Source organism: Gopherus flavomarginatus, chromosome 24, assembly GCF_025201925.1.
Source record: "Gopherus flavomarginatus isolate rGopFla2 chromosome 24, rGopFla2.mat.asm, whole genome shotgun sequence".
In the NCBI taxonomy this organism is placed as follows: Eukaryota; Metazoa; Chordata; order Testudines; family Testudinidae; genus Gopherus; species Gopherus flavomarginatus.
This window is the reverse complement of record NC_066640.1, coordinates 8,349,964-8,377,478: the sequence shown is the minus strand read 5'-3', so window position 1 is coordinate 8,377,478 and position 27,515 is coordinate 8,349,964. Positions and strand designations below refer to the sequence as shown.

At 47.0% G+C, this 27,515-nt stretch overlaps 1 protein-coding gene across 28 annotated transcripts in view; it reads left to right on the top strand.

The window, feature by feature from the left end:
• The window catches only part of SH3GL1 (SH3 domain containing GRB2 like 1, endophilin A2), a 47,043-nt gene that overhangs the window by 14,570 nt on the left and 4,958 nt on the right, over positions 1 to 27,515 (top strand). For 26 of the 28 annotated variants that reach the window (XM_050934205.1, XM_050934223.1, XM_050934225.1 and 23 more), the window contains 8 exons: positions 17,007 to 17,075; positions 17,174 to 17,246; positions 17,843 to 17,986; positions 20,275 to 20,408; positions 21,743 to 21,901; positions 22,541 to 22,644; positions 25,559 to 25,683; positions 26,201 to 26,257. In XM_050934205.1, coding sequence (XP_050790162.1) covers positions 17,007 to 17,075; positions 17,174 to 17,246; positions 17,843 to 17,986; positions 20,275 to 20,408; positions 21,743 to 21,901; positions 22,541 to 22,644; positions 25,559 to 25,683; positions 26,201 to 26,257 — 865 coding nt within the window. The remainder of the gene's footprint in view (positions 1 to 17,006; positions 17,076 to 17,173; positions 17,247 to 17,842; positions 17,987 to 20,274; positions 20,409 to 21,742; positions 21,902 to 22,540; positions 22,645 to 25,558; positions 25,684 to 26,200; positions 26,258 to 27,515) is intronic. The other 2 variants (XM_050934204.1, XM_050934212.1) reach the window with 2 other exon arrangements.

Here is a 27,515-nt window from a genome sequence, read left to right as displayed (position 1 = left end):
TTTTTTGCTCTTCCATGAGCTCTCCCCACCATGTTTTTTCTGTTGATGTCCAAAACTGAATGCAGTATTTCAGGTCCTTGGCTGAGTAGTGGAAACCTGTTACTTCTCTCTTTTTCTTATGCACCTATCTTCACCAATAATTTTTATTAGGGCTATCAATTAATCGCAGTTAACCCACCTGATTAACGAAAAAGAATTAATTGCAATTAATCACACTTATAACAATAGAATACCAATTGAAATTGATGAAATAGTTTTGGATGTTTTTCTACGTTTTCAATACTGATTTCAATTACAATACAGAATACAAAGTGCATAGTGCTCACTTTATATTTTTTATTAAATATATGCACTGTAAAAGTGATAAACAGAACAATTTGTATTTTTCAATTCACCTCATACAAGTACTGAAGTGCAGTCTCTTTATCATGAAAGTATAACTTACAAATGCTTGGGGTTTTTTGTTTTGGTTACATAACTGCACTCCAAAACAAAACAGTGTAAAACTTTAGAGCCAACAAGTCCATTCAGTCCTACTTCTTATTCTGCCAATCACTAAGACAGACAAAGCAGCAAAGAATCCTGTGGCACCTTATAGACTAACAGATGTTTTGGAGCATGAGCTTTCGTGGGGGAATACCCACTTCATCAGATGCATGTAGAAGACAGACAAGTTTGTTTACATTGACGGGAGATACTGCTGCCCGCTTCTTATTTACAATTTCATCTGAAAGTGAGAACAGACATTCACATGGCACATTTGTAGCCGGCGTTGCAAGGTATTTATATGCCAGATGTGCTAAACATTTATATGCCCCTTCATACTTCGGCCACCATTTCAGAGGACATCCTTCCACGCTGCTGATGCTTGTTTTAAAAAAAAAAAAGCTTTAAATTTGTGAATGTACTCCTTGGGGGGGAAATTGTATGTCTCTTGCTCTGTTTTACCCACATTCTGCATATATTTCATGTTATAGCAGTCTCGGATGATGACCCAGCATGTTTATTTTAAGAGCACTTTCACAGCAGATTTGACACAATGCAAAGAAGGTGCCAATGTGAGATTTCTAAAAATAGCTACAGCACTTGACCCAAGGTTTAAGAATCTGAAGTGCCATCCAAAATGTGAGATGGACAAGGTGTGGAACACGCTTTTAGAAGTCTTAAAAGAGCAACACTCTGATGCGGAAACCAGGGGTGGCTCCAGGCATCAGCATGCCAAGCGCGTGCTTGGGGCAGGAAGCCACGGGGGGTGCTCTGCCGGTCACCGCAGGGGCGGCAGGCAGGTTGCCTTCGATGGCATACCTACGGAGGGTCCGCTGGTCCTGCGGTTTCAGTGGACCTCCCGCAGGCTGCTGCCGAATTCGTTGGACTGGGGACTCCCGCAGGCAAGCTGCTGAAGGCAGCCTGCTTGCCATGCTTGAAGCAGCAAAATGCCTAGAGCCGCCCTTGGCGGAAACTACAAAACCCACCCAGCAAAAAAGAAAATCAATCTTCTGCTGGTGGCATCTGACTCAGATAATGAAAATGAACGTGCATCAGTCTGCACTGCTTTGGACCGTTATCAAGCAGAGCCTATCACCAGCATGGAAGCATGTCCTCTGGAATGGTGGTTGAAGCATAAAGGGACATACAAATCTTCAGCACATCTGGCATGTAAATATCTTGCAATGCCAGCTACAACAGTGCCATGTGAACACCTGTTCATTGTAAACAAGAAGCAGGCGGCATTGTCTCTTGCAAATTGTAACCAACCTTGTTTGTCTGAGTGATTGGCTGACTAAGAAGTAGAACTGAGTGGCTCTGAAGTTTTACATTGTTTTATTTTTTAATGCAGTTTTTTTGTACGTAATTCTACATTTGTAAGTTCAGCTTTCATGATAAAGAGATTGTGGTACAGTACTTGTATGAGGCAAGTTGAAGTACAATTTTTGTTTTTTACAGTGCAAATATTATAAAAATAAATATAAAGTGAGCACCATCCACTTTGTATTCTGTGTTGTAATTTAAATTAGTATATTTTGAAAATGTAGAAAACAGCCAAAAAATAAATGGTATTCTATTGTTTAACAGCGGGATTAATCGCAATTAATTTTTTTAATTACTCGGCAGCCCTAATTTTTATACATTAGATAAGAAATTTGAGTCAAGGGCTGTCTTGTACTATATGGAGAACATGGGCGATGATAAATAGGGGGGAAAAAAAGTATCGTGCAAATCCTTGTTGCTAACTGAGGCTTAACATGTCGAGAAAATATGGGTAGAGACTTGAAATGAAAATGGATGTTGAAATTATTTTTTCCTCCAGTATGAGTCAATTTTTAAAGCACAGTTGCTCTTTTCTGCGAGCGCAGCACCGTGCACTTATTCCCAACTAGACTTTGGCCAAGACAAGGCCAAATTGTCAGGTTATTTTTTTCCTTTCCTAGAAAAAGGGGACCGTTTTTCTCTTGTTGAAAGGGTAGCTTGGAAAACATTGATACGTTGACAAGGATGAAACATTATTGGAAAGGCTTCTTGTGCATAGAGTGTTAGCCAGTGAGCAGGAAAAGGATTGTGTGTTTTGGGAGAGGCAGGGATAGGTCTTCTGATTTGTTCAGTGGATTTTATAACTGAGTGGCTAATTATTTGTGTAATATAATATCGTGTCCATAATGAATTAGTTCAGACCGCTTTTGCTGAATGCCACATCTGTGCAGAAGCAAGGCCTTTGGCAGTTATCTCCTAGGGGGATATCAGCTACATAAGAAGGGATCAAATCCCGCCTTTCATAGTTTGACTGTGTTTGAAACAGTAAATTAACCCTCTGACAAAATGGGAAAACCGCAATGGCAGGGCCATAGCCTCCTCCTCAGCTTTTAGCTTCATTACAAATATGTGTCCTGATGGCAGCTGCTTAACTAGCTGCATGTCTTAGAGCATGTTGACACTACAGAATTAAGTCGACCTAACTTATATTGGCATACAGCCACCACAGTAATTACATGGCTTTTCCGTGTCTACACTTTGCTCCTTGTGTAGATTGGTGAGCATCCTCACCAGGAGCGCTGGTGCTGATGGTACTGCCAGTGTGGGGGCATTGTGGGACAGCGTCTGAAAGCCAGTAACAGTGGATGTAAGCAGCGCAGTGTCTACACTCACATGCCGTCAACCTAACTACATCAACATTGACTGCATCTCATGGAGATGGTTTGAGCATTGGCCTGCTAAACCCAGGGTTGTGAGTTCAATCCTTCAGGGGGCCGCTTAGGGGTGTAGGGTACAATCAGTACTTGGTCCTGCTAGTGAAGGCAGGGGGCTGGACTCGATGACCTTTAAGGGTCCCTTCCAGTCTTCCGCAAGAGGCAATCAATGTTGATGTAGTTAGGTTGACGGAGTGTGAGTATAGACACTATGCTGCTTACATGCCAGATGCACTAAAGATTCGTATGTCCCTTCATGCTTCAACCCTAACCCTAAGGCAGCATACGTCCACCTAACTCTATAGTGTAAACCAGGCCTTAGTTCATAGTGAGGAATCTTGTTTTGATTGCTTTGAGCCATCAACTAGGTGGAGATGAATTGACTGGGATTCAGTTTCTCTTGTAGGTGATTCTACGATTCAATTTTGTCCTACCTATCATGAAAGTCCGTTTAGCAGACTGATTGCTCCTCCACTGTTAAATTTCTTTATGACTGGACAACTTCATTAGTGGTATGTCTACACTACAGCACACTTGTACCTCTGTAGCACTGAGGTGTAGATGCTTCCTAGAGCATCAAAGGGGGTTTTCCACCAGTGTAGTTAATCCTCTTCTCCAGGAGGTAGTAGCTAGGTCAACAGAGTTCTTCCATCGATGTAGCTACATCTACAGTGGGGGGTTAGGTCAACCTAACTACATTGCAGAGGATGCAGAATTTTCCACAATGTTGTAGCTAAGTCAATCTTATTTTTAGGTGTAGACCAGGACCCAGTCTTTCCCTCTTTAAGACATTTCTTCTGTAACTTTAACATCCGTTGATGAACCCCTTCTTTGATATCTGGTTTGCTGCTCCTCTCTCTGTAAACCAGAACACCGCTTCTGGGGAACCAGTGTTAGGAGGGGCATTAAGAACTGCCACAGATATTTTTGAAATGCAAAGGCAGTGTGTGGAATAGAATATTATTTCTAGACATGGTTCCATACGCATTTGTCCAAAGGTACTGATATTAGTCTCCACGTGAGTTTGCACAAGAATGTTACCAGTGCTCAGATATAAATGAACAGAATTATTCCTACTCTCAGGTGAAAGCAGTGTAAAAAGCAATTGCATGAAGCTGAGGAAGGAAAAGTTGAGGCTAGATGGTAGGGCCGAATTCCTAATACAAGCAGTTTGGCAGTGGAATAGACAACCAAGGTAAATGGTGAAGTTGCAGGGTCCTTAGATACTCAGTGGCAGGTTAAATAAGATAGTAACAGGAATGATATAATGAATAAGCTACAAATATGCTGTGGGAAGATCAGGCTAGATTTTCTAGCACTATTATCTATCTCCTCAATTCCTCTTCATTGTTCCCTTCCTTCTGAAGTGAGGTCTGAGAGGCAGAGAGACCTAGTACAGCGACCCCCAAATTTTACTGGTTTACATACCCCCTCTTCAAAAAATTGTTGTGAAGTGACTGGATTGACCATCAAGCTCACGTGGCATGTGCACCACTGGTGGTACAGGTTGGGAACCCCGATTTAGTGTTTGTCAGAAACTGGGCACCAGGAGACACGGGCTCTGTTTTTAGTGTTACCAGCAGCCTGTTGTGTGATCATAGGCAAGGCATTTCTGCTTCAACCGTTTGTCTGTTTCGAGTGAAAGCTCTTCTGGACAAGAGCACTTTCTTATGAGGTCTGTGTACAATGGCCAGCACAATGACATCTCTACGCATTACTGCTATATAAATTAATTTGTTTGTTTGATCTCTGAATTGCAGACAGGTCTAAGATGCTCCAGCTGTGCAAAGCCCCCAAACACTGGGGATCCCGTGGACAATTCCTCACTAAAATTTACCTTTTTCTTCTTTCCTCTCCACTTACTCATAAGCTCTGTAATAGTTACTCATCTCTTATTGTACACAAATAACGCTCATAACTTTGTGCGCCTTTTCCGTGATTGGTGGAAATGTTGTCATACAGATGCTGATCTTTCATCAGACCAGTTCACTCCATGCTATCCACTAACTTCCTTCAGTTCTGTGTTCTCTTGGTGACTTATTGTGACGGGATCCCTGGGATGCAACCTGGGACTGTGGGATCACTGCATCCCCTTTACTGACCATTCTGGGTTGTCTCTCTCAATGCCTTACTGGTGGCAAGCAGTAAACCCCTCCAGATGCTGTTACCACTCAGTACAAACACATCTGGAGCCCACACCTGGCTAGATAGCCTGAATCCCAGAGCTACTCGTGAATCACACAGAGAGAGGCACCAACAAAATCTCCCCAGCTCCCAGCCCTGAACCACCGGATACACTGTCTTGCACTACTCAAGACCCTTTCTTGAGCAATGCAAGTTTATTAATTGGTTCGCCACTTCATCAATGGAAAGTGGACATACACCAGCCTTTGTAACCTGAGCAGATTTACCAAACACTTCAGTCAAACTCACTAGTAAGGATAAAAACTAGAATAAGTTTATTGATTACAAAAGAGAGGCAAAAAGTCAGCGTAGTTACCATACTAAAAGATAAGCACGCAATTGAAATTCTTGACCTAGAGACTAGGCAGAACATAAGTCAGGCATATCTGCTGGCCATTGCTGAGTCACCAGGCAAGATTGCGCAATTCCCTTGGGTATGGCCTTGTCCAAGTGAGTCACTGAATTACAACTCCCTTGCTGGATGGTGGCTGTTGATGGTTGTTCCACACCCGCCCAGACATTGAGTACCTCCCTTGTTGTTGTCTCTGGGGATCTAATATCTGGGCAGTACCCCAACTCACAGCATATTTTATTGACAACCATACACATAACTTCATATGCACTGATAAGATGCATATTTAGATAGGTCAGAAGATCTCAAACTGTGGTCCGCGAGCTCCATTCAGGTGGTCTGCAGATAGTTGCCTCTAAGGTGCAAGGCTCAGCGGCCACCCACCTAATTAGTGGAGCCGCGCAGGCATGGCTCCACTAATTAGGTGCCTGGACCCTGGAGAAGATGCACATGTAAGGTGAGGTGGTGTCCTTGAGGGGAATAGTGGATGGGTGGGAGGAGGCAGTGGCGTGAGAAGAGGGGGTGGAGGGAATTTGGAATGGGCAGGGCTGTGGCAGCCAGAGAAGGAGGCAACTTTCATCAGCTCCAGGGCTGCAGCTGCCAGGGAGAGATGGCCCTCCTTCCCAGCCCCAGTGCGGGGGCTGCCATGGTGGGCAAGAGAGGGAGAGACCCCCCTCCTTCCCAGCTCCAGCTTGGGGGCTGCCACAGCGGGGAAGAGAGGGCACATCCATTAAATTAGAAAGGGAAGACTACTGATATTAAAACATGAGTTGTGTGCTTTTATTTGTAGAACAAAAATTAAGAGGATCCACCGAGACCCTCAGCAATTTTCAAAAAATTGGGGAAAAAAAAAGTTTGAGAACCACTGTGATCGGTTATGATCTGCTGAAAGCCATTGTTCTTTCCCATGATACCCTATCACAGTCATATACATACAATGACTAGGGGGGTTACAGGGCCCTCCCCCAAGGTATAGAGTGTCACGCTTACATTTTTGAAGCTTCTCTGCATCTTAAGCTATGCTCACAGCCTAATGTTCTAGTGGATTTAGACTAACCTAGATGAATGCCTCTTGATTCTTGCTTTATTTCCAGGGACTGCACCAGGTTGGAAGGTGGCAGGTGATCTTTCACAAGACTGTCAGTGCCACGACAAGGCCATGGAATTTCAATATCAGACTTGCTCTCTTTGTAAACACCCATAAGGTGATCACTATGTACATGGGACACTGCCCCTCAGCAGCTTGGTTTGCTAGGAGCCTTGCAATCCATGGTTCCACTGCACAAAGACTAAAGAGGCAGAAACTTTGCAAGTCTGGGAACACCCACGTTTTCCAAGAGCCACCCTGGTGCTGCAGTGTGTAATTGACTCCGACAGTGCCCTGCATGGCTCATTCAGAGCATGCAATAGAAATATAATGCACTGCAAGGTCAGTTGGTAACCCTGTGGGGTGAGCACCAATGCTTCAGCTGTCCAATACCATAATAAAGGGTACATTAAGATTGTGGTTGTGAATGACTCCAAATCATAGCACCAGAGTAAATTGTTACTTGGATCCGTGAAACTTGAAACTGAAGATGACCTGAATTACACTTAGTTCTGAAGAGTTTTCCCCTGCTGAACTATGCTAGTAAGAGTGGCTTTCTTGAGCGTTCGTATGAACAGCCTACAGAAAAGCGTGTGTGTTAAGGAGAATTTCTTTTCTTAACCACTTGCTGCGTGTATCTCTCTACTGGGCTTTCCTGTTGTTCTAAGCATATTGATCTTGGACTCAAAACATTGTAGCAGCTTGTGGGCTGGCTTTTCCCTCTGCACTTCCTCCCTTTCTATTGGGAGAGCAAGTGAGGGGTGGTGGTGTAGGGCTATTTTTTTTTTGTTTGTTTAACATTCCTGTTGGGAATCGGTATTCACAGAAGGCTGCTGTAGGCACCAGGAAGGCTTTGATATGCCAGGATCCAGAAGGATACGTGTCCATTATAGTGAGGACATTGTTTTGAATTCAGTGGTTGCATGTGTTTGTCCCAGCAAAAGAATGCAAAAGAAATAATTCTTGGAGGGGGCTTCCTGAGGCGGGTGGGGAGGGCGGGAAGGCAGAGTGATGGCCCAAAACATTGTAAGTTAATTTTCAATTAGAGAAGTGTGAAATCACTGCCATTAATAGTTTAAAAGGAGCAAAACCTCAGAAGAATCAAATATATAAAACTACATGGAAAAGGTGTACGGTAGCAAGCAGATCAGAATGGCCTAAATTTCAGAACTGACTAATGATTTTTTGGGTGTCTCAAGTTGGGCACCCAAAAAATCTTACTCGTCTAAAGGCCTCTAATTTCAGATAGCAGATGGCACAGCCCTTTGTGAGACTGGCCCCTTTATAATGTCTCAAGTTGGGTACCAAAAACAGACACCCCCAAAATCACTAAGCAGTTTTGAAAATTTCGGCCAGTGACTTAATATAAAAAATCACACTCAAGCAATTGTTTGTAAGTCTTTAGTCCGTCTGCTCTGGCATCCTTCCTCTGGTGCAGGGATAGGCAAAGGCGGCATGCGAGCTGATTTTCAGTGGCACTCATGCTGCCTGGGTCCTGGCCACTGGTCCGGGGGGCTCTGCATTTTAATTTAATTTTAAATGAAGCTTCTTAAACATTTTTAAAAGCTTATTTACTTTACATATATAACTAAACCATTGTTGTATTATAGACTTATAGAAAGAGACCTTCTAAAAATGTTAAAATGTAAGACTGGCATGCGAAACCTTAAATCAGAGTGACTAAATGAAGACTCGGCACAGCACTTCTGCAAGGTTGCCAACCCCTGCTCTGATGGCAGCCAGTACTTGAATGCTCGTACTAATGACCTAGTCCTTAAGAAAAATCCAGTTGCTGTCTGAGGGGTGACTATAGCCCTTCACAAACTAGTGGTTCTCTGATCTCCTGTAATGTTTGCTGCTGCTGGCTGTATTTGAGCATGTCTTGGGAGAACACACGTGCCAGGCTGTGGAATGTGTCCTGACACATCTTTCTAGTCACTGCAGTGTGATTGGGTGATAATGAGAGCACAGCAGGTGCAGCAGAGACATGAACTAAATATAATCCAGGGAATTTTGGAGGGTGTGTGTATGTTTCAAAACCTTGTTTTTGTTTCTAGAAACTGTCATGGCACCAGTGGGCAGGACAGAGTGTCGTCATCCGCTTTATAGCGTTAATGAGCTTTCTTATTCCTCCAGTTGGTAATTATCGGATATACCCAGCACAATGTACCAAGTGTCTCCCTTATGATCCTTTCTCTTACAAGGTGGTGCCCTCCACTTGACTGGCAGGGACATAAACTGGTTGGTGAGTGAGTGGTGGGTTGTGTGTGATCTGAACTCTTTAAAATCTTACCTCAGGTAGATATATCTGGAGAGGTTCCCATAATTCTTTAACCCCAGACCCGCGTACCCGCTCCCTTCTTACTCCTTTGACTTACTTCCTATTGCAGTAACCAGTGTAAGATGTAGACTGGCCACTTCTGAACATCTTCCCCCATGCACAGCCCTTCCATTCCTTTTAAATGGCAGGAGAAGACCTTGACTGCTCTGATTCCCACCCTGCTCCATAAGGAAAGTAGTAGAAGACCCATGACTCTGTGTGTTTAAAAGAAGGCTGGACAAAGCTATAGGAAACATACTGCCAGGAACAGCCTGTCACTGGCAGGGAGGGGATGGACTAGATGTGACCAAACAAGTCTCTTCTGTCTCTGATTCCTAGGGGCCAGGGGTGAAAACGGGTTTTGAACAGTGGTGCTCATCCCCCTCTTTGGTGATGGGGAGCTGGAGGAGCTAGACAGGGTGTTACACTACACCCCCCTGTCATTTGTAAACAACGCTTGTAGCTATCTAGGGAATATTTTTAATTGTTAAATCTTTATCTAAAAGGATACACCGTGCGAGGTTTATTCCCCACCTTTTATAATTGAGCATGTCTGGGTCTCTTTCCTCCCGCCTTTTTGATTTGCCCTTGACTTGTGAGTCTCACAGCCCTTCAGGGAAATCACCTGTCTTGTGCTGGTTCAGGGCATGCAACTTTATCGCCTTGTGTCAATACTTGCTGTAAAAAACATTCCACCTCTGCTGCTACAGGAATGCTGGGCGGGGGATGAGGCGTTTGGCTTTGTGTTCCTGCCCTGCCTTGATCTTTCTCTCTAATGTTACAGCACTTGCTTGAGGGACCTGGGAGCAGGGGCATATTTGAGTAGATCTTCCAGCCCTGCTGGGATGGGGTAAAGAAAAGCAACCAGTGAGTGTGAATTTTACAGTCCTGCTTACTCCTCTTTCCCGTCTGCTGACCTGAGCAATGCTGATGATTCTGCGTCTGCTCCCTTGATTCGACCTCTTCCCAGACTGAAGGGTTCACCTGCCTCATGATGGTGTCTATCAGGTCCCAGCAACTGACAAAGAATGGACAATTTCTGGACCTTCCGACCTCTGTTGGCTTCTCTCTGCTGCTCAGAATCTCAGTCTATGACCTCTTCTTTTGCTGTCGTTGTTCCATTTCAAAATTATATGAAGAAAATAGGAAGGGCAGAAAACGTGAACCGAGAGTAAGGCTTCTGTTCAGCCAGCCCTCGAGGGGTCCATTTGGGACAACTAGATCTCTGGGCATCAGAGAGAGCCTAAAGTCTTGGGTACTGCATTTCATTTGGCCTCTCTCCCATACTGCATAGGGCAGCGGTTCTCAACCCGTGGGCTGCATGTGGCCCAATTAGCACATGGCTGTGGGCTGCGCAGGTCCGGGTTACCGGCTGCCTGACTGTTCAGCACCACAGGGTCCGAGCTGCCGGGCAGGGCATGGTGGGGTCAGGATCATGGGCCAGCCCCATGTGGCAAGGTCTGGGGCTGCTGGCCCAGCTGGCTCCATGTGGCAGGATCGGTGTCGGGGCTGCCAACCTGCCATGGGGTCGGGGTCTGGGCTGCTGTCCTGACATCCAGCCCCACTTTGTGGAGGGGTTGCTGCTGGGCCCCACACAGCAGGGTCTGAGATCCCTGCTGCTGGGCCCCTCACCCAAGGCTTCACTCCTGGCCCCACTTCGTGGAGGGGTCTCTGGGCGGGAGGTGCTGGGCATAGGGGTCTGTGGGGAGGAGTCGGGGGGCACACTGTGGCTCTCATCCTGAGGCCCAAGTGCGTCCCACAACGGTAAATAGGTTGAGAACCACTGGCATAGAGGATAGACAGAAGCCAACATCCACTACATCTTCGGTCAATATCTGAAGAGACTCAGCAGTTCCCGGTTCCATCTTTGACTTCTCTTTCTCAGCAGAGATTGCTGTCATGTCTGTTCCGTATCAGACGTCCGTTGATCTGATGTAGGTGCCTCCAAGCATCAGTGACCACCACCCTTGCAGTTCAGCTCAATGAAACCAGAGTGTAAAGGGATCATGTGTGGATACTTTTCTCTGTCTCCCCCACAAGCAAAGAGATAAAACTCTGCCAAGATTGTGCTACCCTTCTCCCTGTCACTTCCAAGGTGGGAGAAACCTTCTCCTTGCTAGACCTTGCAGAGTCCCTCCGGGTAGTCTGGTTGGAAAGGCAGTGTGGTACTTATAAATTTGGTTTCAAGTTAGACTCTGAGTTAAGGCTGTTGTATTTTCAGAATCTGGTTTTCTTCTTAAGTCTATCACAGCTCGATTTGGGGAGATGGGAATTAGTGGCTCGCTTCCCAGCATGCAGCCTGATTTGTTTCCTTCCGGAGTAGCTCTTTGCAGTATGTTCCCTCATCCCTCCCTTAAGGAAGCCTCCCAGTTTAATTAGAGTCATCAGGGAGGCAGCCTCTGTCTCATTCTTCCAACCCAGCAGGTATACCAGTAGGATTCCTTGAATGTTAAAAGGAGAATTCATTTAATCTGTGAGTGAGGAAAACTCTCTGTGCTCTTGGAGGCTTTTAAACCATCCAGAATGACTGTGGTGAACGGTGTATTTTATATGGCATGCAGTGCCTTCCTGAACACAATAGGAGCTTACCTCACTGGGGCTATTGCAGCTTCTTGGGCAGAAAGTCTGAGTGGGTGGATGGCTAGGGAGGAAACTCGGGAATGGAACTGCACAGAGCTAGTCACACCCGTCTCAAATGCAGTAACTAATAATAAAGGAGGGGTTTCTAATTGTACAGGTGCAGCCTGCATGGGCGGTGTTACGGGTTTTGTATGAGGACTGTTTGGCTGTAATGATTGCAGGACAATTGTCTTATCCGTTCTGATTTGGCGAGTGTGAGAGGCGCAGGAAAGGCAGCCTGGCTGCTGGAAATGTGCATCTTGGTTCTGCCAGTCCAGAGACCTATACTAGATTGCCCACTGTGGTGGGGAAATGGAAGGCAGAGATTCTTGTTTTCCCTGCTTTGGAAAGAAACTTTTAGTCTCGCTAGTAAGGAATGTCTTCTTTTTTCTTCCTAGTTTAGTAGTTGCCCTGTGGAAGTGTGTGCTGAGGTTCTGAGCTGTGGCTGTGCAAAAAGCCCCCCTCAAGCTCCATTGGTTTGCTGTCAGCAAGTAGATCGGGGAGGACATCTCCATGGAGATGCCCCAATCTGGGTGGGGGGCAGTTAGACTGTTTTTCAGGTAAATGACTTGGCTCTGTTTTGGAGCATGATGGGCTTGGTCAGAGCCCCTTCCTAGGTATATGTTCTCACCACCTGTCAATATCCCAGGCATGTTGCTTCCATCATCTTCACTAACTATTTTTGGCTTTTCTCTGTGAGAGTGGAAGCAAAGCAAATAGGGAAAAGCTTGATTGCATTAGATGACAATTGCTCAGAACAGAGGCTGGAGAGTCTGGTGAGATTTCCTTTTGTGATCTGGACCAACGTGATTTACAGGTACACAGGAAACTCACCTGACAAGTGTCATTTCCAGTTAAGAGTCATGTTGGTGGACTGGACAGCAGAACCATGAGCCACTCCCAATGTCTGTGGGTTAAGTAAAACAACTCTTGTTTGATTAGTGTTTGCAGCCTTCTTCCGAACCACAGCTTCCCTTCCTCAAAAAAGAACCTCTCTTCCACTTTCTGAAGCCAGGCCCAAGTGCAGGCCTCTCGTTTGTCAGCTTCACTGAACTGTTGTATTTTTTGCCTTGTAAGGATTTGTCCTGCTGCTGTTGATCAGCACTATATCCTTTTGGTACAGAGGTGCTGTTTGCTCTTGAAGCATTTCTCCCCCGGAGAGATCTGTGCCGCCCTCTGCAGCTATGAATGGCCTGATGACGCTTCCAAAATTGTAAATACCAAGGAAAGAAGGAGATGCATCTCCTGCTTCTAGTGCTTTGCTACTGTTGATCCTGGTTGTCCTCTGATCACAAACCTTTAGTACCCAGGTTCCTGATCTATTCCCCTGCAAGCTGATACTAAGAACCATTTGAACTGTGCAGTATCCAGTTTCCCTTCTCTTTCCTGCTAGCCCTGGTTCTGAGGTCTGGGGGTTCTCTGGAACTCTGAAGGTTCTTCCCCTCTTCCCCCTCCCCCTCGTTACAATCATTCCTCCTCTTTTTGCTAAGCATCCCAGGGCACAATTCCCTCTGGAGCCTAGCACTGCTAAATCATCTAAAGCAGTGGTTCTCAAAATTATTTGATCGGGCCCCCTTTTTTGTGTCTGAAGGCAGAGTGGAGAGCAGCAGCAGCAGCAGCAGCTGCTGGCTGGGTGCCCAGCTGTGAAGGCGGCACCATGCCAGCACAGCTCAGAAGTAATGGTGGCAATGTGAAAAGTGATATTCGCCAAGATCACTTTTCACAGCAGACTTAGCTCCCCATTGCCACCTACTTCTGTGCTGCTTCTGCCACCCGGGCCGACAGCTAGAGCCCCACTATCTGCTGGTGAGAGATTAGGGGTGGAGAGGAGGAGAGCTCCAGGATTAGGGGTGGAGAGGAGGAGAGCCCCAGCCTGGGTGGCGGGGCTCCGGCTCTCCCCTTTATCTCCGCCTCATGGGTGTGCATGGCCCTTCTGCAGGAGCCCCAGCCAGAGCTCTTAACAAAAAACAAAACAGACAACAGATCACAGCTCATGCCTCCCTTGACACATTCCTGGGCCTCCCTTGGGAGGCCTGTCCCATAGTTTGAGAACCACTGAATAAAGAAATCACTTGACTGCCTTGCCACTTAGGCAATGTGTATTGTCTGCTCAGCGTTTTCCACTGCCATCCGCTCATACAGTCAGAATGGCATTGGGAGGAAAATGTTCCTTCTGTTTGGACTGCAGGGAAGACTGTTGTTTTTGGTGGATTTAATACACTTTTTGCAAGGTCTTTCTGTCTGGACTAAGGTGAACAGATAGCAAGTGTGACAAATCAGATCAGGGAGTGTGTGTGGGGCAGGGGGGGTGGGGTGGGAGAATAGGCGCCTGTATAAGACAAAGCCCCAAATATTGGGACTGCCCCTATAAAATCAGGGCATCTGGTCACTCTAGTCTGGACAAGCAAATGGGAGCTTTCTCTTTTACTCAAACACCTCACCTTTTCATCCACCTTGACATGGGATCTGCAGATACCTTGATAAATGGATTTAGGTTTTGCTGTAGCTTCTTACAGATCTTGGTGTCCTTTGCTTAGAAACTGAGGTTGGTTTCGTTTTTGTTTTTTTAACTTCCTACAGCAGTGCTTGTTGGTGAATCCCCCAATTAGTGTGGCAAGGGATTGTGGTCTAGGGATTAGAGAAGGGCTCTATCAAGAGGCCTCTGTTCTGTGCTCAGTTATTCTGATTTGCTGTGTAGTCTTTAGTTAGTAATTTTATGTATGGCTCTGTGCCCCAGTTTCCCACCTGTAAGATGGAGCTAATACCTACCTCAAAACAGGGCTGTGCAGCTTGTTAAGAACTCTTTGAGAGTCTTGAATGAAAGACTGATAGAAGCACAAAATATTATTTGTGTCTTCTAAGGAAAAAATATACAAGGGAAACCTTCATGGGGGATTATTTTTTCCCCTCTGAGGAAGTGAAAGAACAGAACATAAGCACGGGCCCTTTCTAACCTGAATGCAGAAGGTTTTTCATTTTAATTGCAAATCTGACAAACGGTGGACCCCTCAGTGAACGTAGCCCTTTACAGAACTGGCTCCTCAAAGGGAGGTTAGCGGGGTTGTGCACTTTTTTTCTCTGCTTTCTGATGTGTGAAGGAGGCCTAGAAAAATATGCATGCAAGGTCTGATCTTCCCCTTATTTTGCTGGAGGACTCACTGGAGATCTATGACATGGATAGGGAGCGCTCCCAGTGCCCTGCATTGAGGAGCACAGAAGGGGGACTAAGATCCTGTACCCTCCATCTTCCCTCAGTGTTTACTTTTTACATCGGTGTTCATTTTAAAAGCTGCTTATTTTTATTATCTGAATCAAAACCACTTCCCTCTCAATCAGGCTTCGCTCCTAATTGCATTGCCTTCCTACTTGACTGGTGAGCCCGTGGAGACTTGCTTTTTTTGTTTTTTTACATAAGAAATGCAAAAGAGAAGTTTCTAAAAACCCGCAAACCTTCCAGAGCCCCTTTACGTTAGAAACATGCACAAAAGGAGGCATGAGCACAATTTCTCACTCTCTCCCCTTTGTTTGCCGGTCCTTTGAAAACTCTTTTTGTTTTGGTTTTGCTCAAAAATCTCTGATCACCCGTGACCCTTTATATTTTAATATTTCTTTGTGTACCGTGCATCTCAGCGGATCCTGCCCCAAGGAGCATCTGTGTTTTTACAGGGCCTTGCGTGCTTACACTGCTCTTAACAGGTTTCGCTTTCATAAATATTAAGAGGCCATCAAAGGGCTACTATATATTTTTTCTGTTAGGCAACCTCCTGTTACCATACTGTGCTGCTTAATATAGCGGGACTGGAATTTTACTGACTGTTCGGTGGCCATTAGCACACATTTCACTGTCACAAAATAATTTGCTCTCCTAGGCTGTGCAAGCGACTGCAAAGCTGTAGCTCTTCTCTGTATGTCACCTGCTTTGCAGGTGCAACCTGAAATGTCCTACAGGTTTGGCATCTAAACAACATGAGAAGGGATAAACCGCAGCCTAGACCTAACCACCAGGAGAGAATCCTTCTGTACTTCTCCTTATGGTTTGTTTGCTGCTGAGGTTCCTCTTTGCTGTAATCCGGAACCCTGATGTTCCAAAGTGAGGTGGAAGCAGCATTGTATCCTGCTTAATATTTAAACAAACCTTGATTAAATCTTGCACCTGCCCTTCCCTAGCAGCTGACATGAAACAGTTGATTGTTGTAATTTCGGAAGCTGCATTGTGGCTTCTCCAAGGCGAGGAAAATGCGGTTTGTCAGGTGATCTGAATGACCAAAACTGCAGCCACACGGGAAAGTTTAAACATGCATTTGAAGATGCTGCTGCAATATTAGAAGGTTTTGTCCTGCACCCTGTAATGGAACCTTGAAGCAGCATTACTAGGGATGGCAACACTGTTCATTTAGGCCAACCTCCTTGCACACACAGGGTGCTCCGTGCATCCCTCCATTCTAACCCCACGAGCTCCCTTCTATGGCAGGGGCTCAGTGCTACTGTCGCCCTCGTTTCAGGGGCTCTGTGTGCCCCTCATTCTCCCACCATGCCAGGAACTCTGCACACGTATGCTAGGAGTTCATGTGCTTCTCTTCCCTTGGCTCCAGAACCCTGTGCCCCATTACTTCCTTCGCCCACCCTGAGTGTTTCTCTTTTGTCAGGGAGACACAAGGTATTTGCATTGTTGACAGGTTACATTCTGCTGGGCGAAGGGGCAGAGATGAATTAGAGGTATTAACTGGAAGGTATTAACAGATGTCACCAACCTGTCCCTTAATCTAAAGACCATTGGGGCTTGAAGCTGTGGCTCAGCTAACCGGATAGTGGGGGTTCTGCGTGTTCCCCAAAATCAATGGGGTCGTGACCATTGCCAGGAACATTGCAGCCAATCAGTTCTGACTTTCAGGGAGTGTTCGAAAGCTATCACTTTGCATTCGAGCGCAACCAAAAAAAAGAGAGGAAAATAAACCCATGAGAGATTCTCATGGAAGCACTAACTCTAACCACCAGCGTTTGCAGCTTCAAGGAACCACATTTCTTTGTGGTGTTTAGCATCAAGCAGCTGTAAGGGACTCGGGCCACTAACTGCCATTGAGGTTCAGTGCGTATAAGGGGTGCAGGATCAGACCCATAAGGGTTACAACACCCTAAACCTTGTCAAGTCGGGTGCTTTTAGGGTCTGCGTCATTCTGGAGTGGAAGAGCACAGTCAGAGCTGCAACGGAATTGCTCCTAGTGTGACTGACACGTCCCTCCCTTGTTCACTGTGTCTCTACAGCTGGTCAGCGAGAAGGTCGGTGGAGCTGAAGGGACCAAGCTTGATGATGACTTCAAAGAAATGGAAAAGGTGAGTAGGGTAACAGATGGCTCTGTGTGCCTCTCCGCGCGTTTCCGAGGTGGGTACTGATTGGATTACACTGCTGTTGGATCATCTTCTCCTTGCAGAAAGTGGATGTTACCAGCAAGGCGGTCACAGAAGTATTAACCAGAACTACAGAATACCTGCAGCCCAACCCAGGTAAGCGCCCACAGCCAGCCCTGCTCTGCCAGCATCCTGCAAGTGCTCCTCCCATTGCACGAGGGGAGAGAGGCCATTTCACGCAGAAAGCTCAGAAACGTCAGCCTAGTTGGCTTTGGGGTGGCCCCTTCCCAGCGGGCTACTGGGTTACAACATCAGATTGACTGTCAGGTAGTCACCCGTGTCCGTTGGGTTCGAGATGCAGCAGATGGGCTACTGACTCGGGGGTGTTTAGGAATGGAGTTGTCTCCTGTGAGGTGGGAGGCGAGTATGTCACGGTCATTCCTGGAGCCTGACTGCCGTCCTTTTAAAGTTCAGTCAGTCTCATTGACTCCAGTACACTAGGGTTTAACTAGAACTGCAGGAGGGCTGGTGAACTTCTCTCTAGACCTTGCTGGCGAGCTCTGAACTATTTTCTGCTTGCTATCTTGGAAGGGGCCGTTCTTTAGAGCCAGTGATATTTCTGGAAGGCTAAGACAATAAGCTTTCTTGGCCAGTGGAGTAACTAAAAAAAAAAAAAAAAGCTGGCAAACAGTCACTGCTTGCTGGCAAGTCCACTAATTGCAAACACAGATGGGGCTGTCTCTTTGTGCCAGCTTCCAGAGCCAAGCTAACGATGCTCAACACTATGTCGAAGATCCGAGGGCAGGTGAAAAACCCCGGCTATCCACAGTCAGAAGGGCTCCTGGGGGAGAGCATGATCCGGTATGGAAAGGAGCTGGGCGACGAATCCAATTTTGGTGAGTGCTCCCTGAAGTGTTCCTTTGGGCCGGCCAGCCCCTAAGTGGGCTGATAGGAAGTAAATTCCTGTTCCTGGGTTTCCTTAAATCTTCCTGTAAACCACTGACTTATTTGCATGAGTCAAGTGGAGGAAAAAGAGGAAACCGACCTTTCCTAATATGCAGATAGGGAAATGACATTTCACTGGGGTCAGGAGTGGGATTAGGGGATGGCAAAAGCTCCTCTTAAAGAAGAAGTGTATGCAAACTGAGCTCCTGATATGCCTTGTTGGACCCTTAACCCTGCCCCCAGCCATCTTTCTGCTACTTTAATCTGCTTTTCAAGTGTCTTTTCAAGTCCTAGCCACTGCCTCTAGTGACCCAAACAAGCCCTTGGTCAGTGCTGTGGAGTGGCTGCATCTACAGAAAAGTGAGCTGGAGTCTAGACTGTCTCGCAGCTGACAGTTCTGTGGATGATCTGTGCTTTGGCCCTGACCTTACACAGAGTTGAGCACCTTCCAGGAAACACTGAGCACTGTGCAGGATCAGACCAAGTCTATATTTCTAGGGCTCCCCGGTGCGCTGGATGTGTCGGAAATGAGCATAGAATCCTTATTAATAGTACTGATAAAACTCACCATAGCCACTTCTGCAGCTCCCACCGTTGCAATGAGTGCCTTGCATTCAGTCACAATCCTCTCCACGCCCTATAAGCAGTATCCCCATTTTACAAGAGGGGCACAGAGCATTTAACTGACTTGCCCAGGGTCAGGCAGGGAGTCTGGCAGAGCAGGGACTAGAACCCAGAACTTCGAAGTCCCAGGCAACTGCCTCATCTGCTAAACCACCTTTGGTTTTTAAAACCTCTGGGAGAACTCTGCATCTAGGAGAAACCACCTTCCATCTCAAACTGAGCAAATTTGACATGGAAAGTAGCAAGGGAAGAGATCAAGAGACCCACAATGCAATTTTAACTGCAACTGGACTCTGAGGGGGCCACAGCCAAAAATATTCCCATGTGGCACTTCCTCATTCCCAAAACAAACCATGTGTGACTTGTGGGGATGTGGGAGTGGAGAAATGAAGCCATTTGATGACAGCAGTATTAATCCACCAAAACATTTGCAGCTTTCCCATGTGGCTGGATTCGGGACAGCTTACAGCTGTGTGATCACATCATAATGTGGGGCGGAACGTTCCCTGATCTGGGAGATTAAACAGTTAGGTTTTCTGGGGGAGTGGCTGTACTCCAGTGATTCCCTGGCTAGCTTTCTCCTTGGCTGGAGGAGACATTGCTGCAATGGAGGATCTGAAAAGTAGTAGGGAGAAGTCAGTTTTAAGAGGATCCTACAAAACATGGCTACCTTAAACAGCCTCTCCTTTATAGGGACATCATCAGGCTTAAAAGTGTATGTTTTAGTAACGCAGCCTTCCCTGTGTTGTGGTATCTCGGGTTATTAACACTGAAATAACTTTTTAAAAATTGACCTTTTGCACGTTTTTGTTTTCGCTGGGGCGGTGAAAATAGATTCACATTCTCTTGCCCTAGCCCAGTGCTGAAATGCGTGGGTTGCAAACACTCCAGGAGATACTTTATTAATTCATAAATGTTTCCATTGGAATTTAAAAAAATAAATCACAGAAGCATTTCTGTTCATCTTACATTATTAGCTTGTCAGACTTTAGACACCCTGGCCATAGGAAAAACTGAAAATAGAAGGGTTTTGTGCAAACACATTTTTCTTCATTTTTTCATTCATGCTTAGATAGTTAACTCAGATCTATTACTGTTAGGTTCAATTTACACCGAAAATTAAAGATCCTATAAAATATCGTGGGTTGCTGCCAACATCCGGGGAAGTTTTATTTACAGAATGGATCAAAATGCCCTGAGATTAATCCTAAAACTTAACTGGGTGCACTATAGCATTTTTCCCTTCCTGTAGCACCTTGCGTCAGAGAGTTCCAACCATTTTCTAGAGACATTCCTTCAGGTGGGGAACATGGGGCACAGAAAAGTGAAATGAGTTGCCAGAGATCACATCATCTGTCTCAGAACTGGAAATGGAAGCTAGGAGTCCCAGTTCCACCTGCTCTAACCACTAGATTGTGCTCCCTGCCTGCCATGCTACTCCAGTTGATCCCAATGAGAACTTGTGGGTGTCTGATACGTGACTGGGGCTTGTGCATGCTGAGTGTCTCAGCAGAGCGGCTCTGCATGCAGCTGCCACAGACTCTGGCTTTAACTGGCTGGCTCTCTTTTTCCCTCTATCACCCTCTCTCTTTTTCCTCTCTTCTCTCATGTGAAGGTGACGCACTTCTTGATGCTGGTGAAGCTATGAAACGATTGGCTGAAGTGAAAGACTCGCTGGATATTGAAGTCAAACAGAACTTTATCGATCCTCTCCAGAACCTGTGCGACAAAGACCTGAAAGAGATCCAGGTAACTCAGAAGATTTTTCTTTTTCCCCCTTCTCTTTCAGACTCTGGCCTCTTCAGATTTTTAGCACCTGCTCTAATGACCAGTATTGCTGCAGGAGCTGAAGCCGTCTGCGCAGCATCTGGTTTTGTTACCCTGCGTTTTGCATGCTTTCTCCATGTTTCCCTTGGCGCCACTAGCATTTTCTTCTGGTGTGTTTAACATCCCCTGCCACCACCGCTGCTGTTCCTTAACCAGCCATGACGGGGGAGGATGTTTCTTGCAACAGTTTCCAAATTTATTCACTCACGCACTAAGCTGCCTTCATAATATAGTTTAGATTTCCCGACTTACGTTGTGTAGCTGCAGGTACTTAGATCGTTTGCATTATGGATTCCTGAGACTGACAAACGGGGACGTTGCCTTGGGTGCATTGATCAGCTTTCAGTTCCAGTGTCCCAATATCCTGAAACGTAGACCTAGGGCTGCGTGTCTCTTTCTTGCTCACCTACGTATCATGAGAAGTCCAGAAACAACCCCACAAGGCTGCTTAATCATAGCAGTTGTCCCTGCTGAGGAGGTCTGCTCACAGCTAGCCAGCACCTTCCTCGCATTCACAAGAGACAAGGCTCTTAAACATCACAAGGTTTTGCAGTGGGAACCGTTGAAACCTATATCAAACCAGTTAAAATCTGCTGAGAACAGGTTCTCGCTTACAGTGTGACCTATATGAACTGACTCCCAAACTAGCAATATAACACAGATTTACTGAGCACCATAAGCTTGTTAGGTACAGACAAAATTAAGACAGACGTGATCCTCACCTGCTTTCAGTCTCAGAGGAGATGTTTTAAGCCCAGGGCTTATAACCAAAGTGTTGCATCTAAAGACTCTTGACTGCCCAGCAGCGAACCGAAGGCAAGGGACCAGCTGTGCAGTTCTCCTTTCAAAGTGATTTATGCAAGCAGACCTACGCTGAACTGCGGCAGTTTGGTTCCCCTCCAGTTTATGAACAGAAGAGGGGGGAAAATGTACCGTCTTGCCAACTTCTTTATGGCTGTTTCCAAACAATGAAAAAGAAACCATAGTCACAGCAATCATAAATCCTCTGCTGAACTGGATTCAAGTAGTTCCCTCATCCCCCGCACTGCTCTTCATTCCTGACCAGCATCCCCTGCGGAGCATTGCGCACTGGGACCTCTAGTCTGCGGGGAGCCTGTCTGAAGATGATGTCAGCAATTGCCTATTCTGGGTGGTGGGAGGCTGGGTTGTTTGGTTTCTTCTGTGTTCATTGGGAAAAGTTTGGGTGCCCCGGCCCACGGTTTTAGTTTAACCGCTGATAACCCTTCTCTCCAAAGCATCATCTTAAGAAGCTGGAGGGCAGGCGCCTGGACTTTGACTACAAGAAAAAACGTCAGGGCAAGATCCCGGACGAGGAGCTCCGCCAGGCCCTGGAGAAATTTGAAGAGTCCAAGGAAATAGCTGAGACTAGTATGCACAACCTTCTGGAGACTGATGTGAGTGTCCCCTAGAGGTCTCTGCTCTCTTCGCTCGTCTGTGCGCTGCTGGGATGCTGCCTGAGCTGCATCACTCCTGTATGTGTGTCTGGGGCAGCAGGAGGCTGTGTGTTTTTCTTGGGGGGCAGGGGAGAGTGTCTGGTGCTTTAATGCTCATAAAAAATGACACCAAATCTCCTGTCGTGCCTCTGCTAGTGGGCCCTGTTGTGATCCTGCACCCCTCACCTTGATATTTCCATCATTCTGGGCCCCCCCACAAACAGCTTTGCAAATGCCCTTCAGGCTTAACCCCATAGCCCCCTCCCTGCTGATGCAGTCCAGGGCTGAGACTGATAACTATATGAATGAGGCAGAGTGGAGACTCTTTTGTGAACATGTTTGGTCAGGACATGGCTGACCAGCTCATTCAGTCATGATGCAGAATGTCAGCTAAACCTGTGTCCTTTGAGGTGCCGCTGTCTCGCTGAGCCTTAGCGAATGACTGAATTTAAAGGTCCCTAATTCTAAGACTTCTCGTTGCATGTAAATTTCAAGCTGCTTTTTGCATGTTTCCGAGTGTGCTCAAGGCCCCAGTGGAGCTATAGAAACCCCCCGTAGTAGCGTGTGAAAGACACTCATTGCAGTTTATGACCCTTTCAGATTGAGCAAGTGAGCCAACTCTCAGCCCTGGTGGATGCCCAGGTAGATTACCACAGACAAGCTGTGCAGATCCTGGATGAGCTGGCGGAGAAACTCAAACGCAGGTGAGGCTTCCTAGGGCCGCTGCAGGAGGAGAGAAGCATGGTGGAAACTGTAACTTGGGAACTTGGGGCCAGAAAATATCTGGCTCCTTCCTCCATGGTTCATTCCCTGGCAGTAGAAGCTGTAGGAACCTTTGAGGGTAGCTTTATTAGTGCATCTCTTAGACTTCCATGGTGAGTGATTGTGTCTGCATGAACGATTTTCTACAGAAGGTACTTTCTGGCATCTGCTGTGAACCCTCTCTGCATACTCCGTGGGTTAAATAGTTTCTTGCTGCTTTTGGCCATCTGTGGATCCCAAATGCTCCCAATGAAATAGAAGATGCAAGTTGAGTCCTTCTTGAGCTGGGGGTGGATGGGGGGGAGGGTAGAGTGCACACCAAATCCTGTATTAATGTCAACCATTGCAGCTCCTAAGGGGCCGCTAGTGTTGGATGTAGGAGTTGTGGGCAGAATGCTGTTGGCGTTTCTGATCTGATTCTGTTTCGACTCAGTAGACCCTGCCTCCTCCACTGATGAACATGTTAATACCTTTGAATTAGCCCCCTTTGGCTTCCCTTGCCATCTGGCTGTCTGGCTCCGTGTCTGATTTGTTACAGTAGCATCCAAAGGCCCTAATCTGGATCAGGGCCCCATTGTGCTACGTGCTGGCCCACGTGGTTGGGCAAGGTCTCTGCCCTAAAGACCTTGTGATCTACTTAAAGAAGGGACGCAAGCAGGTGGCAGAAAGGTGGCAAGAAGGAGGGTAACAGTAATAACAGAGTGGGGACAGCCACTAAAATAAAGCACAGTTCCGCAAAGCAGAGATGATGGATCTCGATAATTCCTTATTTTTCAGCAAACTCTTGCCCTATCCTCCGTATACATGTTGGTAAACTGTGCTGGAAACGTACGACTTCCATATGTCCCCTGGAATGTTTTAGATGGAACCCTGGAGCACACTCCTGTAAATGGAATACAGATTAGTGTCTGGTGCGGAGGAGCAGGAGGAAATGCTTTCCCCAAGTGACTCTGCACTGGGGCTCGGAGGCATCCTGGCCTGGGCTGTGGAATCTTGACTGCGCCTGTTGGAAGCCAGAGGCTCTAGGATTAATATCAGCCAGCCATAAGGATCTTTGTACAGGGAGCTAATTCTGCAATCCGCCTGCTGTTACCAGCTTTTTCCTTTAACCCTCATGTAACTTTATTCACACTCCAGTCACATGTACCTCCTCTTCAAACGAGGTGTTAAAAGATTCTGTCCCTGTGTGGTGTTGAAATGTGTTTGGATTCCTAGGCATACTTGTTAGGCTGCTCTACTGGAGGGACTGAGTCACAGAGAGACTGAAAGAACTAAGTACATGTAGTTTTGTCACACTAGGAGGCAGTGTTGTCTAGTGGTTAGAGCCCCCAGACAACGTCTCAGGAGTCCTGGGTTCTATTCCTGGCTCTGCCGCCACCATGCTGCATTATCTTGGGCAAGGTCCCCCTGTCCTCCCCCCATGCCTCAGTTTCCCCATCCTTAGAACAGAGGTAATGATACTGACCTCCTTTGTAAAGCACTTGGAGATCTGCAGATAGAATGTGTGAGAGAAGAGCTGGGGCCCTGTGTTGAGCTGCCTGCTGGGGTACCTTCCCCTAGCCATGTTCCCCAGAAATCCTGCAGAGTAGTGTGACTGTTCTACCTTGTGTTTTGAGCGCCTCCTTCATGCACGAGAATTGACGGGTGCCAAGTAGTCTCTGGTTTAAATTAATATAGACTGGAGTTGGGAGTATCCTGGAAAAGTAGAGAATGCAAACTACTGCAACAGTGGCCTCTGCTGGCCAAACAGTAATAATAATCTGAAAGGAGATTTCCTTTTAAAGCAAGAGTGGTGGGAATTTGCCCTCGTTGCCTGAGAGAGGTAACTGGGGAGCCTTATCCGGGGGGAATGGTGGGGGGAAAAAACCAGTCAGTCATGCTGTGGGACTCCATTGACAGATTTCATGCTGGTCACTCTGGGGAACTGGATTCCACAACCAATCTGATCTGCCCAGGTGAGGCTGAGGTAGGAGCAAGGCAGAGTGGAACTGAATTCCGTGCAACTCTAGACACTCTTCCCCCAGCCAGTACACAAACTTTGTGAATCTTTGTGGTTAGAAGAGACCTGCACACAAACCTCAGCCTCTCAGAACCCTTCGCTGTATCTGCTTGGGTGGAGAAGGTGGCTCTGGAACCACTGTTCTGCCCCGTCTCTTCCAATAAATCTCTCCTGGGATGGGACCTTTTCCTTCTCAGTATGAAATTCTGCAGCATGGTTCAAACCCTTTATTCCTTATGGAACTGCTAAATCAGGTGCTCGATGATATCAGTGTCTGAAGGATTGATTCCTAATGCCTTGTGTTTTGAGTTACTGCTGTACCCCTTGACCTGCCATGGCTGAGGTGTGGATGACACAAGCAGAACGTTCAGAGCTTCATGTGTTAATTTCTGTGAGCGATGTTGTCGAATCTCCCAGGTTCTGTGTAGGATGTAGACAAACCTGGGTCTGAAATAGTGATAGTCACAGTCCGACTCTTCCATCTGCGTGGGCACAACTGTGGTAGGGAATATTCAGCTTTCATCCCACCTGGCCAGGGGGTGATGTGTGAATGGGACAGGAGAGATGGTGTGTGTGTGTTAACCTCAGCAGTGTGCTAAGTGAGATGGTAAGGTCCCTGCTCGGAAGAGTTTATCATATAAGGTGGGGCCCTAATGGGGTATTTCCTTTGAAATCCGGTGACGGCATCACAGTCTCTGGCAAGGCCCCTTACCATAGTTGAGGTCTGAGCGAGTTCCCACTGACCAAAGGAAACACGGCTAGGGGAGCGGGATGAGTTGGCTGTTGCTGCTCGAGTCTCTCGCTGTACGCAGACGCAGCTTTGCTGAAACTTCACCCTGTCTCTGTTGCCTCCTCAGAATGAAGGAGGCCTCTTCACGCCCCAAGCGGGAGTACAAACCTAAACCCAGAGAGACGTACGATTTTGAAGACACCGACCAATCCAATGGAGGCTTTTCTTGCAACCCCACCCCCAAGGTCTCAGGTAAAGATGTCACAGGTGCGCTGTCCATGCCGTCACAGGTGCTTTGTAGGCACTGGCATAGCAAGCAGCACTGGGAATGGAGGGGATTCACTCTGTTAGAGGAGACGAGAATGTTCCTGTGCCGGACATGCCGCAGATGGCCCAGGAGGTGGCAGAAATGTTTAGAAGCAGGGGACCATTGCTGTCATGGCCCAAACATCCTCCCTGTTCTTGGCTTTGGCACTGGTGCCAGTGGGACCATTTTCAGCCAGTGCTGGCTGGCTGCCTCTCTTTGTTCTGACTCTGGAGCGGCCCACCTCCCTTAGACCTGTGGTGTCATCTAATGGTGGTCTCGGAGTGGTGGCTAGGAGAAATTGTGTTGTCCTTCCCCCCTGCACACTCCAGCCCCCGTAATTGACGTAACTCAGGATGTAGGATACCATATCCCTCCCCGCTAACAGACCTCTTCCTTTTGGGCTGTACCAAGGGATTCTTTTTTTATAGATTGGTTTTAAGCATGTCTCTTTTTATTTGGAAGCAGCTTCCTCCTCTTTTCGATCCGACAAGCCATCCCGGACCCCCAGCAGGAGTATTTGTGAGTTCCCCCCCACACACGCTGCATGCAGTGTGACCTCCCTCCCTCCCTCTCTCTCTCTCTCTCTCTCCTCGCTCCTGCTCTCACGTAAGCTGCCATTTCGAGCCACTAACACTTTGTCTGCCAAATAACTCAGCCTGGTTTTAGTCTGTCCACTAAAAACCTTTGAACTAATTCTGCCCTTGCTGACTCCTGCGCAGCCAATTGACTTGGGTTGTAACCGAAGGAAAGATTTGGGCCCTTGTCTATTTCATTTTTATGGACAAAATGCCTGGAGTTTCTCCCCCCCCCCGCCCCACTTGGATGCAATGGAAGGAAACATTTATTTTGTGGCCTTTCTTTCCCCTCTTCCTCTGCCAGCGCGCCCACCCCATTTTGTCCATAGAAATATTTCTGGCCACAAAGGAAATCTTACATAAGTGTTTGAAAACAAGTTGCTGTTACATATGACCCATCCAGCAAATACGCTGTCTCCTTCTTTCACTCCTCCTGGAACTGTCGCAGTCACACCAACGCAGCCAGAGGCCAGTTAGAAAGCAAGGAGCACTTGGGCATGCTGTGGGAGTTTTGTAGGATAAGGGAGAAGTGGGAGAACTGGGGGGGGCTCAGCGTGGATCTGTTGGGGGGTTTCTATAGTTACTATCCTGGGTGATGGGAGGATCAGGCAGAAAGTGGTGATATTGAGCAAGAGACAGAACAGGGAAAAGATCAGGTCTTGCATTTCCCTTTGGGTGGGGAAGGGTCAAACAGATCTGTCTGGGGAGGTGCTGGAGTGGTTCTGGAACTTGGGCACACAGTTCAGACAGGAGAGTAGGGATGGAGTGCCTCTGCTTTTGGAAGGGGTGGGCAGAGATACTGGGGGGAAAAAATGAGGGGGCTGGCATTGAAATGCTGATGGGGAGTAGCTTTGCATGAGGGTTGTCAGTCCAGAGCCCCGTGTTGGGGAGGAGAGGACAAGGTATTGAGCACTCAGGAAGGGACTGTGTTGCGTGGCGTGACCCATGCTGTTCGCTTCAGTGTGTGGGGCTGAGCTGTTTTGCCTGTGGGAAACCTTTGCAGCTGGGAAATGCGGAGTGAATTTGGAAAGTCTCTCTCTTCTGAAAAATAAACCTGCTGCTACCTGTGGTATTTCCTGCCTCCTATCCCAGTGTCGGGTTGTTCCTGGCTTTTAATATCCAACTACCTAGGGTGGCCCCAGTCACCCCCTCTGTTTAGAAAGTCCACTGAACAGCTGGAAGTTCCCAAGTGTTGAGTGGGA